This window comes from Myotis yumanensis, unplaced genomic scaffold, assembly GCF_028538775.1.
Source record: "Myotis yumanensis isolate MYYU_CA2020_CCGP unplaced genomic scaffold, mMyoYum1.0.hap1 SCAF_13, whole genome shotgun sequence".
Classification (NCBI taxonomy): Eukaryota; Metazoa; Chordata; class Mammalia; order Chiroptera; family Vespertilionidae; genus Myotis; species Myotis yumanensis.
Genome location: NW_027223764.1, coordinates 21,027,886 through 21,043,993, shown reverse-complemented (window position 1 = coordinate 21,043,993; position 16,108 = coordinate 21,027,886). Strand labels below are relative to the sequence as shown.

Genomic DNA, 16,108 nt, shown 5'->3' with positions numbered 1-16,108 from the left:
TAGGCATCAGCCCCAGCTAACACAGGCTGTGCCACCCAGCCCCGTGCCTCATAAAATAGGAGGTGGCTGCTACACACTCAACATGGAACTGCCGCCATCCCTAGGAAGCTGAACCCTCTCCAGCTTCCAGCTCATGTCTCTCCCATCCGCACCGCAGGGCAGGTAGCCTGGCTGGGGGCCCGGAGCCACGCCTCCACCTCACCTTACCTGACCAGGTTGATGTGAGCTTTCTCCATGACCTTAAGCCAGGCCAGGAGCGGCTGTAAGTCATTCTCACTGGGAACGTAGTCATACAAGGCCTAGAGACAAGACAGGAAATAAGCAGGTGTCTGAGCAAATGCGTTCAGCAGCAGCCCAGTGACAAAGACCCCTTCCATCCCGAGGCCCCAGGATGTCCCACTGACAGGCCTACACATGCAGTCCCAGAATGCAGTGCCCCCTTGGCCTCCCAGACCCATGAACCCTTCCAGTTCTGTTTCTATAGAAGTTTCTAGGAGCAGTGGAGTATAACTTGGGTCACAAAACCCACTGTGAACCTGACAAAAGCCACAGAGCCCTTCTCTGGAAAAATGAACATGAGCACACATTTTGCAAACAATATGGGGGAGTTTCTGCACCTTCCCCAAATCCATCCACAGATACCTAAGCTTAAGAACCTCTGCTCAAAACACCATGAGACCTTGCTGGAGTCAGCTCCTCCAGCTCCTGGGGGTACGGATGTGGCTTTGGTGGAGTCTCCTGGCTGCCTGTCTACCACTCTCCCTCAATGGGGCAGCCCAGCCCAGCCCACTCAACCTCACCCTGCAGACAAGTAACAGGACCGCCCCACCCCAACACAGCCAGCCCCTCCCTATCGCCAAGTCTCACCGTGATGATCTGGGCATTGAGCTCTGCAGGCAGGGTACCTGGGCCAGGCTTGGCATGGAAGAGGCTGTGAAAGGCCTGCATGGCACAGGCTGTCACCAGCTGGAGAGGACACATAAGCTTAGTGAGCAACCTGCAAGCCCTGGGCTCCTCAACCTCCCACTCCAGCCAGTGCGCTGGGGGAAGACTTGACCCCTGAACCTCAAACATGCCCTCCTCCCCCGCACCTGGACACTCCAAGCACTGTCACTTTAGTAAACCTTGGCAGCCAATAAGAAATTTTAAATGACTTAACAAAGACAATCTAGAAACATGAACAAAGTATTTTTTTGTTGTTAATCCTCATCCGAGGATATATTTCCGTTGATTTTTAGAGAGAGTGGAAGGGGAGAGACAGAGAGAGAGAAACCTCGACGCGAGAGAGACACAGCAATTGGTTGTCTCCCAATCACACTCCAACCGGGGCCGGGAATCAAGACTGCCCTTGACCGGAATTGAACCCGAGACCCTTCAGGCCAACACTCTATCCACTGAGCCAAACTGACTAGGGCATAAACAAAGTATTTTTAACATAAAGGGCTAAAAGATAAAACAGCAGGTGATGAATGGTCTGGATACCATCATCACAACTGTATTTCATGTATGTTAACTTATCCAAAGAGAAAATGTCTGAAAGGATACACAGTTAAGTTGTTGGCACTATTTATCTTTGGAGGTGAGAGTTGAAGGGAAAACAAAGACTTGTATTTTTTACTTTATAAACTCTGAAAGGTTTTTCCCTTTTAAATGGTGATCATGCTATTTTTATAATCAATACTTTAAAATATGTGTATGAGTAAACACTACAAGAGAACACATAAAGATGAACAGAATTGGCAGAAATGTAGGGGATCATTCTTATGTATCTTTAACATCATCACACAGATGTCAGTAACTTAGGGGGAAAAAGAGAAATAACTGTGACTGTGGTTCGAGTAGAGCTCAAGGCAGGGAGAGGACGGACGCTTTACCAGCCCCACCACAGTTCAGCTCACTCTGCTCTGATCGCTGAGGCCAGCTCCCACTGGACTAGGACCCAGAAGCCGGCCCAGCCTGCCTGACACTGGGGATGAGATGAAGTCCTTGATTGTAGCTAAGAGCAGGGCCAGGGCAGGGAGACACTCAGGCCCTGCCTTTGGCCTGACCAGGGAGTTCCCAGAGAGCCAGCACCACGGGCCTGGGGTCTGCACCTAGACCCCCACCACCCTCAGACCACCCTCAGTGTGCCCCTGCCCACTGGCTCTCAGCCTGAGCTCACCACATGGCTCAAGGTCATGACCCTGAGGAGAGTCTCGCTGCAGTTCTTCACCAGGCCCTCCGGGAAGCAGGGCAGCAGGTCCTTCAGCAGTGTCAGCATGTGCAGCGTAGTGGTGGCCTCCTTGGAGCCTGGCAGAGCAAGGGGAGCTGAGACTCCAGCCCACTCACTGCAGCGGGCCCTGTCCTCCCCGCAGGCCCCACCCTCAGCCTGGCTCCTACCTCCAGACTTCTCAATCTCCTGGATGCAGAACTTGGCGGTGGACGTGGCAGCAGGGTGGTGGGCAGGAGCCTTCTCACCAAACATGAATTCACTGCCCTTGATGACTGAGCACACGCCATGCTGGGCAGCCTTCCGGATCTGAGGGGTAAAGGAAGGGGGTGAGGGCAGGGCCAGCATTCAACCAGCAGCTGGGGTGGTCAGCACAACCGCCCACCAAAAAGTAGTGACCACACACCGCCCACATGGTCAATGCCACACCTTGGGCCAGAGCTATGGAGTGAGACAAACCCTGGCTCTAATTCCTGCTATCCTCCTAACTCACCACACAGCCCTAAGCAAGCCAAGCAACTTAATCTCTGAGCTTCCATGTCCTCATCTTTACAGCAGCGAGCCATTCACTCATTCAGTCATCAGCAACACTGAGTGTCCACCAAGCCAGCACTGTTCTTACACTGTTCCCAGTGCTGGCAGTGTGGCAGCGAACAGAGCACACAACTCGTGTTCTACTTGGGAGGCAGAAATAAACAACCATACACCAGAAGGCAAAAGTATTTTGCAGACAACAAAGCAGGGCTATTAATCTTTATCTGACAGTCAGAAAGGTGTCACTCCAGTAAAGTGACATTGTAGCAGAGACCTGAAGAAATGGAAAGTTCACACGGATACCCACGGAAAGAGGCGTGAGCCACCTGGGATAACAGAGCTCAGCCCAGTGAGCAATGACTATGACTGGTATCACCATTACATGCTTCCTGCCCTGAATTTTAGGAGGAAATGACGGCCAACCAGCACTTACTGAGCACCTGGCCTGTGAGGACCACCGGAGCCTCCCGGCACCCTCACAGCAAGGACAATATTATTAGCCTTCTTTCTCAGTTGGGAAACCGAGGCTCGGAGATTAAGTAACTTGCCCAAGGTCGCAGCACAAGCGGTGAGTCCAGTACCCAACTCAGGTCAGTGTGACTCCAAAGCCCCCTCAGCCCTCCTGCCACTGTAACTAACCTGTCACCACCCAGTGAGGCGGCAGAAACTCAGAAGGGCCTGACAGTGAACATCCCTCCTGTAGGAGCTGCCCCTCGCTTGCTGGGAGCTGGGCAGGTGACCTCAGAGGCAAGAAACAGAACTTCTGGGCCCGCTCCCCATCCCACTCAGACAAGCCAGCCCTGCCCCGTCCACCCGCTGAGTGGCTGATCCGTTCCCATATTCTGGGGGCCCAGCAGTCTCACCTTGGGCTTGGCGTGCACGGTGAAGCTCAGCAGCCCGTGGTACACCTGCAGGGTCACGGGGTAGCCCCAGGCCTCCAGGGCCTGCTTCCGCAGAAGGGTGGCCAGGCACGAGAGGACCTTGAAGAGGAGAGTCAGGGTGTCTCAGCTCCACCCTCTTCAGCCAGGCAGGGAAAAAGCCCAGCTTCTCACAGACTCCACCAAATCCCAAAGGGAGCCACCTGAGGGTCCAGAGTGCCCACACCCATGTCAGGGAGCACCCATGCTTTGGCCGCTGCTCTGGAAGACAATGGAGGAGAAACTGAGAACCAACTACTAACCCAGCGGAGGGCAGAGGTGGAGCCACTGCTGGCCTGGGCTGACAGGATACTCATGAAGGCTTTAGAGGTATCCGAAAACTTCTTAATGAGCACAGGACTGGGCACGCTGCAGGAGAGAACAGAGAAAGTCAGAGTTCCAGGGGGGCCTCCGAAAGCAGCTGGTACAGCCCCGCCCTGGTCTGAAGGAGGAAGCTGGACAGAGGGAGGCAGCGCTGGCCTGTCACTCAGCAAGTGAGCAACAGTCAAGACAAGAGCTCACCCTTCCTGACACCCAGGACAGTGAGATCTCCATGGCACCTGAGCTGCCTGCCTCCCTCGCCTTTTTCACTACCCATTCTCTATACTACCCACTAGACGGGCCCTATAAACTCACGCCGTTCCTCTCCCCACCTTCCCCCTGGCGCCAACATTCCACCCCATCACTCCTGCCCCACTGACTGCACCAGGGCTGCCCCTTTGCCAGGCTCCAGCACTCAGGTTCTGTCTACAGGCTCCTGAGCCGCCCCCGAGCCTGATGCAGAATGCCACCGATACTCCAGTATCCTTTTGTTTTGTTTAGCAATTCCTTGATCCTGCTCCTCCTGTCCACACTCCCTTCTCCTCTCCACAAAGAGCCTTGGGTCCAGACAGAACCCAGGACTCACCGCTTCAGGACAAGGTTCAGCAGGTAAGCAACAGCAGCCAGAGACTCCGGGGACTCCACGGCTTCCATTGTCGTCATCTGAGGACCGGATCACAGGGGGTGTGAGCAGGAAATGTGCCGTGCTGGGCAAGCTGGGTGCTGGGGGGCACCATGTGCCCAGCAGACCAGTTATGACCAAGAAGGTTGTCAAAGGTTCAAATCCCTGAGATGCTACTGTCTGTCTTGGGCTGGAAACAACCTTTCTGTGACTCAGTTTCCTCACTGATAAAATAGGGGCAATAGTGCTTAAAAGTTGTTGTGAGGCTTAACTGAATTAACACACGTGAAACAATTAGAGTCCTGCCTGGCACACGATAAAAACCTTATACTGCTATGTAATTTACTCCATTTTTCTAGAGCAGAGATTGGCAAGCTTTCTCTGTAAAGGGCCAGATAACAAATATTTTAGGCTTTACAGTCTATTTACGGCTTCTATTGCATATTCTTCTTTGAGTGTTTTAACAATCCTTTAGAAACATAAAAACCACTCTTAGCTCTCAGGCTGTAAAGGAATAGGCCATGGGTCAGATTATGTCTTTGGGCAGTAGTTTGCCAACCTCACTCTAAAGTAGTAGTTCTAAAAATGATTGAGGATTCCCCAAAGGTTCTGCTTGTGTAGGTTATACCTACTGATATTTGCCATAATAGAATTAAAACTGAGAAAATTTCAAACCACAAGAATATGAAAGCACAATTCAGTTAGCTGTCAAAATAATGTCATCAGACATCACGTAACTTCTGGAACACTCCATGGTACACTCATGAGTGAGAAAGAGATAAATGATGTTCTAATATTATTATGGAAATAATTCTGACCTAGTCAACTCCCCAAAAGGGTCTTGGGGGCCCCCCAGACCACACTTTGAAAAGCATTTTTCTAGAGGATCCCCTGGGCCTTACTCGGCTTCATAGATCAAGGGGATAAAACCAAAGTAGTGAATTTTTGTTTTACACGAAAATGCAGCAAATACCACTAGCCTTTCCAAGCCACCGGAGAATGACTGACGTACTTTCACCTGTTCAAGGTGGTCCTTCGCTCCCCACGTGCCAGGGGCACCGTCTTAGAGCCTAAATAACTGGCTGCTCTGAACACCCACCCCCAAGTCACACCCACTCACCAGGGCTGCAAAGTACTCAGTCTCCGTCTCCTTCCCTCCCTGGGAGCGAATCACCTCTGTGACAGCAGCCAGAACCGCACAGATCTGCGCACGAAGGAGAAGGCACCTGTGACATCTATTACACATCGAACCCACCCGACGGTCGCCTCGTTTCCTTGCTCCTTCACAGATTAATCTTCGGGTAGCCCAGAGGTTGAGCAGCATTCAGAGACAGAGGTACATACCACAGAGCCTAGCACACAGGAAGCTTAGAACATATTTGCCAAAATTCCACCCCTATGATGCTATCTCTTATAGAAATACCTGCACAAATGTGTGAGCATTTTATGTACAAGTGTGTTTACCGCAGCAACAAATTAGAACAACCAAGCAGCCACCAAGGGGATTTAATATGATACTATTATCATTTAATAACTAATGATAGACTCAAATACTATGTAACTATTGAAAAGAATAAGGAATGCCGAAACCGGTTTGGCTCAGTGGATGGAGCGTCAGCCTGCGGACTGAAGGGTCCCAGGTTTGATTCCGGTCAAGGGTATGTACCTGGGTTGCGGGCACATCCCCAGTAGGAGGTGTGCAGAAGGCGGCTGATTGATGTTTCTCTCTCATCGATGTTTCTAACTATCTCTCTCCCTTCCTCTCTGTAAATCAATTAAATATATTTTTTAAAAAAAAGAAAAAGAAAAGAATAAGGAATAACTATGTACATTAACACAGCATTACTGTTTAGTCAAGGGGAAAGTTGCAGATCACTGCATATAAACTATAAACCTCAACAAAATGTAGATAAAATATACAAAAAAGTTTAGAACAGTAATATTGACAAGAGGTTACTGTGCATCTGAAATGTGGCTAGTGTAACAGAGGAACTGAATCTTTAATTTTAAAATTTTAATTAAATGTAAAAACAAGTACTTGATCTAGTTATTGGAAAACAGATTTAGAACTTGTATATATATATGAATCTACTTCTGTAACTGTAAGTTCTATAAACTCTAAATACAAATCAAGCCCTAGCCGGTTTGGCTCAGTGGATAGAATATCAGCCTGCAGCACAGATTCCATTCCAGTCAAGGGCACATGCCCGGGTTGTGGGCTCAATCCCCAGTAGGGGACATGCAGGAGGTAGCCAATCAATGATTCTCTGTCATCATTGATATTTCTATCTCTCTCTCTCTCCCTCTCCCTCTCCCTTCCTCTCTGAAATCAATAAAAATACATTTAAAAAAATACAAATCAAGTATTTCCAACAAAGATATAGCACCCAAATGGAGATTTTAACGGTAAAATACATACTAGACTTTGAAGACTTAGTATGATAAAAATTTAAAGCATCTCATTATTTTTATATTGGTTATATATTGAAATGATATTTTGGATATACTGGGTAAAATCAAATATATTATTAAGATTAATTTCCTGGCGGGGTGGCTCAGTCAGTTGGAGCATTGTCCCGTACACCAAAAGGTTTCAGGTTCAATCCCTGAGTACATGAAGCAACCAACTGATGTTTCTCTCTCTTTCCCTCCATTCCTCTTCTCTCTCTAAAAAAAATCAGTGAGAACATACCCCCAGGTGGGGATTTTAAAAAAGGTTAATTTCACCTGCTTTTTACGTTCTTTAACATGGCCACTAGTAGATTAAAATTATATTTATAACTTGTACTACATTTCTGTTGGACAGGGAGATATACAATGATCCATTAACAGAAGCCACCACGAAGTTGGTAGAACAACTTTCACATTTCATTCTACTCACACCATTTTGGTACCGTTTATAATTTTGACATTTTTCTTTCTTTTTTCTTCATCCTCACGCTAGGATATTTTTTCCATTGATTTTTAGAGAGAGTGGAAAGGAGGGAAGGAGGGAGGGAGAGGGAGACAGTGACAGAGACATCGATGTGAGAGAGACACGTCAATTGGCTGTGGGGGGCAGAGGATAGAACCTGCAGCCAGGTATGTGCCCTTGACTGGAAATCGAACCTGCAACTCTTCTGTCTGAAGGCGCTTTAACCACTGAGCAAACCAACCAGGGCTCCTTTTTTTTTTTTTTTTTTTTTTTTAATTATAAGAGAAAGTTTATTTAGAAAGTTAAAAAGATAGAAGTGAGCCAGATGGGCTGCTTAAGCTTAGGAAATAAGTTACAGAAGCAAAAGAAGGGCCCTTGGAGCTTAGGAGATGGAAAGGCAAAGGTAATATCCTGGGGGAAACCAAAGGGGACTGGAAAGGCTCAGCGTGCTCCCGAGAAGGGGAGCATGCTGCCATTTTTCATTTAAACAATGAAAAGGTATAAATATACCTAATTTGAAAATATAAACTAAAAATAGTAAATTTAGTTGTTACATAAGTAACATTTTCCAACCCGTTACGTGGCATGAAATATTCGACAAATGTTTCTCAAAAATATTCTTTGTAAAAAATCCTGCTTAGGTACAGTTGAAGAGAAGAATGGGAAATACTTCTTCCATGAAGGACTTTACACTTGAGCAGGGGAGACGCTGTTAGAAAAAGCAGAAAGTGGAACCTGCCCCAGGAGAAGTAATAAGACGGGAACACCAAGGGTCAGCGAGGTGATGCATCATCCAGAAATCCCAGCTGCTGTCACCAGACACCAAGGAAATAACAAGCATGCGTCTGGCCGCTCTTCCCTATCCCACACCCTCTGACCCTCCCCGATACCTCCTTGTGGGCGGCGGAGTTGGACTCCCAGAAGCGCTGCACTTTGCTGAAGGTCACGTTAGTGCAGTCTGAGAGGCCGCTTAGGAAGGTGGCCGATGACTTCTCCGTGAGAGCCGGCGCCTCCTCGTCTTCCATAACCGCCTCCGCGGCTTCGCTCTTGTCCAGGCGCAGGGACCCTGACTGCAGCTCATTGTGCAACTTCAACGCATCAACTGTCAGGTCGCTCTTTCCTGCAAACCCGAGGCACAAAGTAAGACCCCAACTTCTACCCTTCTCTCCAGGAGAAAAAGCATCACCTGTAAGAAACGAACCGGTGGAGTCCAGGCCCCCAACCCAACCCAACCCGAGAGGCTGAATTCTGAACGCGGTCTTTCTCATCAGCCCACTGTACGCCTAGAACTTAGAAAAGCCAAAAAGGGAACCCTCCTGGTGAAAGTTTCTGCTTCTCTGTCCTGATGGCAGAAGCGCCGGTGGGAACCGGCTGGGGGCTGCACTCAGAGGCATGGAACATAAATGAAGGTGAAAACGCTTTGAAAAGAGCCACCAGATTAATTATAGCCACGAGTGCCAACTCCGACACCCTTAGACAAGTCATTTCCCTGCTGTGGACTCAGTTTACGCAGCTGTTAAATAGGCCTGTACAGCCGGCTCCAGGCCTGACAGTCCATGACAGGACCAATGCCTGGGCCGGAGGGGCCAGACCCACCCGGCCTCAGGCCCGTCCAGAACCCCCCGGCGCGCCCGCGGCCAGACTCCGCTACCTGAGGGCCGGCTGAAGAAACGGCTGCGGGCGGCCTGGCGGTGGCGGCAGATGGCGGGGTTGCTATCGCTGCTATGGCCTTTCTTCCAGCGTTTCAACTTGGCCGAGACTCCGGAGGGCAGCTTCCCGGAACGACCCATGTCGACTAAGTTTAAAGGACCGGCTGCCAGGGACGCGGCAACACGCGGAGAACCCACATGGGTTCTCAGCCCGCTCCGCTTCCTCTTCCTCTGGCGCCACTTCCGGATGTGCGGCCGTTACCATAGCAAAACAGTCAACATCCGGTTCTACGTTCCAGACTCTGGATTCAGCGGAGGGCCTCGGAGATTTGTCGCTCAGGAAGAAGTTGTGTTGCTAAGGAATCCCCTCCACTCCTACGCCAGGGCCACGGTTCTTGGCCACAGGGGTGAGCCATATAAAACTGGAATTCCTAGCCGAAACCGGTTTGGCTCAGTGGATAGAGCGTCGGCCTGCGGACTGAAGGGTCCCAAGTTCGATTCCGGTCAAGGGCATGTACCTTGGTTGCGAGCACGTCCCCAGTGGGGGATGTGCAGGAGGCAGCTGATGGATGTTTCTCTCTCATTGATGTTTCTGACTCTCTATCTCTCTCCCTTCCTCTCTGTAAAAAATCAATTAAAAAATATATTAAAAATAAAATAAAACTGGAATTCCTTTGCAGGTTAAAAAAAACCCAACTTACATTTATATTTTTTAAAACCTAATTTCAAAAGTTAAGCATAGAAACATTATTTGAAAGAGTCAAAACCTGGCCAAACCTGAAAGAGTAAAAAATCAGTTTGGCTGAAAAGAGAAGAAAACTGTGAGTGATGCTCTAAACCTGCTTACCTATTTTCATTTATTACTGGCGATACCCAATGGCTAAGCCAACCAAGCATGTCAAACTCAAAGGCTAACACGGGCCAAATAAACAAGGTTTAAATTTATGTGGGCTGCAAAAAAACGAAAGCTTCAATTTTGATAGAAATGTAGGTTTATTTCGATGAGAGACATGCTGAATACAAAGGGCAGAAATAACAGTAATTGTTAACATAAAATAATAGAAGATTTTAATAAAAATTAATATTTGTTCTTGAACATTAACTTACCAGACACTGAATAACTGCACAAATTAATAAGCGTAACACAAATAAACTTACTTTTCTTGTTCTCTGAAAGCGAAATATTTCCTGTTGCGCACACCAAACAAGTCAGTCCAAGACTAATGACGTGGTCATCGGCTGCTAAAATATTCGCTGCTAGTATTAGTGGAGAGAAATGGTGCACCTGCACGTAAGGTGCATAAGGGAAATGAATGCAACACGATTATAGTAACCAGTCATTAACGAACGTTGTAGTTTGTTATTAATAATTATGTATAACAGGATATTGTAAAAATTAAGTTACAAATTTTTTATTAAAACGTTTCTTACATACTGTTATATTGGCTGGGCTGCAGAAATATATGTTGTGGGCTACATGTAGCCCGAGGGCCGCGAGTTTGACATGCTTGGGCTAAGCTGTCCTTGCCAGATGAACAGCACTCAATCCATGCTTGTTAATTTCCTCTTCTAATTCCACTTCAGAACCAGCAACCAATCCAGAATTCATTCTCAATTCCCTGCAATCCTCCCCAAAATCTTTTAGCCAGAACCCAAACCTTACAAAAGATGCTACCCTCCCCTCTTTTGTGAGGAATTCCCTCCCTCACTTAAAATAAAAAAAAATCTGATTTTGTCAGACTAAGACTTGATCCTGGTGGGTTTTGACTGATTAGGCTTTAAACAGTCATTTTACAATTTTTTTTAGCTCCTATTAATAAGACACTTTGAAAGTCAATCTGAATCAGTGATTTTCAGCCAGTGTGCCATGGCACACTGGTGTGTACTGCAAGAATTTAAAAAACATGCAATACACGACTAGCCAGAGGCACTGACCTCTTTTCCCTTAGGTTGTCAAATTAAAAAAATGACAACAGCCAATGCAACAATAACTGTCCCTGTGAATGAATCAAAATTATACCTATTTTTTTTGTCCTATGGGCAAAAAATAGAGCATTTTTGGTGTGCTGCAGAATTTTAGTGATTAGTTTATGTGTCCCATGAGATAAAAAAAGGTTGAAAATCGCTGTTCTAAATGAACCAGAAGTCAACAAAGTTTTTGCATCCAGCTTCTTTCACTTGCAATGAATGGCAGCTGGGAACACAAGCTAAGCTAACCAGATGCTGGACTGGACTGTGCTTTAATATGCAGCTGAGAGTCTAGGCAATGGCCTTAATTCTGGCCCTGCTAAAGAAAAGATGGACTTTTTCCATGGCAGGACTGATGGAGATGAGACCTTGGAAAGAAACTCCCTTAATCTTACATCATCAATAGAGCTTTCCACAAAACCCATGATACCCCATACTCCTGTGGGGGTCTTGGGAAATTCTTTTCCCCCACAGCACCCTAAGAACTCTACTTCCACCAATAACACTGTGATCTAAATGTTTGTGTTCCCCCAAAATTCATACGTCGAAATCCTAACTCCCAAAAATAATAGTATTAGAAGGTAGGATCTTTGGGAGGTACTTAAAAGTCTTGAGGATGGATCCCTCATGAATGGAATTGGTGTCTTATAATAGAAAGTCCAGAGGGATCCCCAGCCCCTTCCACCATGTGAAGACATGGTGAGCAAGGCAATGGCTATGAAATAGAAAGCAGGTTCTTACCCAGCCATGCTGGCACCCTGATCTCAGACTTCCAGTTGCCAGAACTGTAAGAAATAAATTTCTGGTCCTAGCTGGTTTGGCTCAGTGGATAGAGCGTTGGCCTTCAGACTGAAAAGTCCTGGGTTCGATTCCAGTCCAGGGCACATGCCCAGGTTGTGGGCTCGATCCCCCATAGAGGGCATGCAGGAGGCAGCTGATCAATGATGTTTCTTTGTCTCTTATCATTGATGTTTCTTTCTATCTCTCTCTCCCTCCCCCTTCCTCTCTGAAATCAATAAAAATATATTAATAAATAAATAAAATAAAAACAACTAGTTAAGGGTAAACCCTACAAAGAGGCAGCAATACCAACCAGGCAGGCTGGGATTTTGCAAATCAGATGGGGAGATGAAGAGGCCCATGGTCATGACAGCCTTCCCATCCTTTCTCTAGGCAGAGACACCTGCTGGCTTCCAAATGAGTCTGCATCACACTGGATAGAGCCTCTGGAGGAACCACTGATCTGGAATGGGCATTGGCGGACTACTGGCCGTCTGCTGGGCCTCCATCCCGAGATAACCGCTCAGAGCCTCCTCCAGGTAGCATGTGGTGAGAGAACAGATGAACAGAGACTCTCCCAACCCTGCACCCCAGGGTTCACTTTTTTGGTAAAGAACCAACCTCCCCAACCCTGAATTCTAGCAACATCTTCCACTCGGAAGCATTGGCCATTGCCATGATTAGCCACACTGCAGATAGTGAATGAGGACCACTCACATCTGTAGAATGGGTCCCCTGGTTATACCCTCTGGGTTAGAATCCAAGGACTACCACTTGCTGTGTGACTTGGAGCAAGTCACATTCCTCTCTGAGCCTCAGTTTTCCTCACTTGTAAAGTGGAGATAAGAAGCCTATCCATAGGGTTTATGAGAACTAGACAAGATAATACCTGTAATTATAAAGTGTTTATTAGCACACTGCTCTGCACATAGTGAGTCGACAGTAAGTGGGTACTAATTATTTTTATCCAAAAAACTCTATTTGGGATCCAGAACACTTTCTCATTTGTTATCTAAGCGAGGAGGGCAGAGTGAATGTCCTCATTTCACAGATGGGGAAACATGGGGTTCAGTGATACCCCAAAGATCGCTCAGTCGGTCAATGGGCAGAAGCCACGAGATCCAACTCTAAGCCCAGGAGCCCCTTCTGTAGCATTGCTCTCAGAACCATCTGTGAGGCTCATGTGGAGGGAACAGGGGTTCTGCACCCAAAGCACTGAGCCCAAGGGGAGCAGGAAGGCCATTTTTAGGTCAGTGGGGCTGTAATCTGTGATGACACGGGGCAGGAGGAAAGGGAAGTTGAGGCCTAGCCTCTTGCCCCAAAGAGGAAGTGGATGGTCTGGGTGCCAAGCTCTGGGGGAGGGAGAGGCCTTTATCACCCTGGGCAGCCCATCATGACCAAGGCGATGGAAGTGCAGCTGCTCCAGAGCATTTCCTTCCACAGCTGTGCTAAAGCCCACACATCCTAGGTGTGACAGGCAGGTGGCTGAACTTTCTGAGCCACAGTCTCATCTAAAAATGGGATTGCTGCCCTAGCTGGTTTGGCTCAGTGGATAGAGCGTTGGTCTGTGGACTGAAGGTTTCAGGTTCCATTCCAGTCAAGGGCACATGTCTGGGTTGCAGGCTTGATCCCCAGTAGAGGATCCCCAATGATTATTTCTCATCGTTGATGTTTCCGTCTCTCTCCCCCTCGCCCTTCCTCTCTGAAATCAATTTTTAAAAATTAAAAAAAAAATGAGGTTGCTGTTCTGAGTCTAAAACGAAATATTGTGTGCGTGGCCGGGGTGGCTCAGTGGTTGAGCATTGACTTATGAACCAGGAGTCCTGGTTTGATTCCCTGTCAGGACACATGCCGGGGTGCAGGAGGCAGCAGATCAATGATTGTCTCTCATCATTGATGTTTCTATCTCTCTCTCTCCCTCTTCCTTCCTTTCTGAAATCAGTTAAAAAAATTTTTTAATGAAATATTGTGTGCAGAATGCTTAGCCACATGCATGGCACATCACTGCTGCAGAAGACCGAGTGGCCCTCAGCTTCTGGGGCACTAACATTTGATTTGGTCAAAGAAGAGCTTTTAGCAAAAGAGCTGGCTTCCTAGAGTAAGTCTGAGGGAAGGAGCAAATGGCCTAATGTGCTAAAGAGGAAGCGCGCGCGCGTGCGTGCGTGTGTGTGTGTGTGTGTGTGTGTTTCCTTCCCAGCATGAAAAAGACTGGAATCTGAGAACGGCAGACAAAGGTAGAGACTGTCCCCAAGGGGAGCCCGCCTTTCCCCACCTGACAGAAGGGAGTCTGCGTGAAGAGAAACACCGTGATCTCCACTCTAACCTGGCATCCTGATGCCTGAAAATGCATTCTTTCCCCCAAATTAAACCTTTCTTCACTAACCACTTCAAGCCCCTGCCCCTCATTCTGGTCAGGACTTCTGTGTTGGTAGGGAATCATCTTCAGCTGCCGTAACAGACTCCTGGCTACAGTGGCTTAAACACCCAGGGTTAATTCTTTCATATCCAGGAAATAGGGAGGCAGGTGGGAAGTGCAGGCTGGCGTGGTGGCTCCACAGAGACTTCGGGATCCTGGGCTTCCTCTGCTTTTCTGCTTCACTCTCCATGCTGTGTGCCTTCCGTGCTCAGTGTCACCTCATGGGGGGTCTTTCACTCCATGATTGGTACTTGATCAGGGAGCTACTCTTCTGTGGCAAAAATAAATGGGAAGGGAAGGCTCAAAGAGGCCTTTATTGTTTTAAGGGATAGTGGAGGATAATATGCTGTGACCTCTGATTATCCTAATCTGAGCTTTTTGTCATGGCTTAAACAATAAGCTGGCTGTTTGAAAGCCCTTAGGGACCTGGCCCTGGCCAGGCAGCTCAGTTGTGTAGCATTGTCCCCATAGACCAAGGTTGTTGGTTGATTCCCGATCAGGGCACCTACAAAAAGCAGCCAATGAATGCATAAATAAGTGAAACAACAAATTGATGTCTCTCTCTCACTCTCTCTCTCTTTTTTTTTTTGTCTCTCCTTTTCTCTCTCTAAAATTAATTTTAAAATATTTTAAAGAAAGCTGTTAGAATCCTGAGAATTTCCCTGAGGCCTGAGGAATTAAAGCTAGAAGGGAAGCTATCTGCCTTAAGGGTTTAGAGGCTGTCTGGAGGCCCTTGGCAGAGATGAAGGCTCTGTCATAGATGAGTACCTCTGACCCAGGAGCTGACAGCTAAGAAGATTCTGGAGCACAGATGCCCAGGCTCACACTTCCTGCAGGAAGGGGATGTATTAGCCGTAGTTGCTCCCTGAAGGGCAGTGACCTAGTTAGGAGTCTCAGGCTATTCTGTGATCTGAGCCCCTTGCACTTACTTTGTTCTCAGAATACGTGAATGCACCCAGACTCAACCCAGGAATCAGCCTGACAAATGTCTGTGTGCCTTGTGTTCAGTAGAGATAACAGTTAAAATTAAAGAAAAAATGTAGTGGCAGGCAAAACACACTGGTTTATCCTCACCCTTACTGACATTTGAGAACTCACCTTGGCTTGATAGGCTCTAAGCTTCTTCCCAGATTTCTTTATTTTTTAAATATATTTTTATTTATTTCAGAGAGGAAGGCAGAGGGAGAGAGAGATAGAAACATCAATGATGAGAAAGAATCATTGATTGGCTGCCTTCTGCACACCCCCTACTGGAGATCAAGCCTGCAACCTGGGCATGTGCCCTTGACCGGAATCGAACACGGGACCCTTCAGTCCGCAGGCTGATGCTCTATCTACCGAGCCAAACCAGCTAGGGCTCTTCCCAGATTTCTGATGCTGCAATAGATGTTGAATGGATCCCCATCTCTGCCCAGGAATCATGGCTTCCATCTGCAAAGCCTTGATGGTCCTCACAACGGTCCTTCTCATCTCCACCCCACCCCCTCCCGTCGGCTCCTGCCTCTCTCTTCCTGACACAGCAAGCCCCAACTTGGGGGCCCTTATCTTTGGTCATCTCTAACTTCTTACTGATGACCATGGTCCCTGTTTATCTCCTGCTCTTCTGAAAGGTTCACCTCACTTTCCTCATCTGTTACATGAGAACTGGGGGTGCCAGGAGGTGGGGGCTTGCAGTTGAGGATTTTCAAGGTCTCTTCCAGGTCAGACACTCAGGGATCCTGAGGGAATCTATCAAGGGAAAGGCATCATGCTCAATGCATGTGCCCATCCTCAAGGAA

The 16,108-nt window shown here is 47.6% G+C and overlaps 1 protein-coding gene across 1 annotated transcript in view; it reads right to left on the bottom strand.

Annotated features, from left to right (window-relative positions):
* RRP12 (ribosomal RNA processing 12 homolog) overlaps window positions 1-9,387 on the bottom strand; it is a 31,558-nt gene extending 22,171 nt beyond the window's left edge. The window contains exons 1-10 of the mRNA XM_070432587.1: window positions 9,169-9,387; window positions 8,408-8,637; window positions 5,724-5,807; window positions 4,568-4,644; window positions 3,924-4,029; window positions 3,607-3,723; window positions 2,380-2,518; window positions 2,162-2,289; window positions 868-966; window positions 208-299 (exon numbers count right to left, since the gene is read on the bottom strand). Of these exons, the coding sequence (XP_070288688.1) occupies window positions 208-299; window positions 868-966; window positions 2,162-2,289; window positions 2,380-2,518; window positions 3,607-3,723; window positions 3,924-4,029; window positions 4,568-4,644; window positions 5,724-5,807; window positions 8,408-8,637; window positions 9,169-9,307 (1,211 nt within the window). The 5' untranslated portion in view covers window positions 9,308-9,387. The remainder of the gene's footprint in view (window positions 1-207; window positions 300-867; window positions 967-2,161; window positions 2,290-2,379; window positions 2,519-3,606; window positions 3,724-3,923; window positions 4,030-4,567; window positions 4,645-5,723; window positions 5,808-8,407; window positions 8,638-9,168) is intronic.
* Window positions 9,388-16,108: the final 6,721 nt, after the last annotated feature.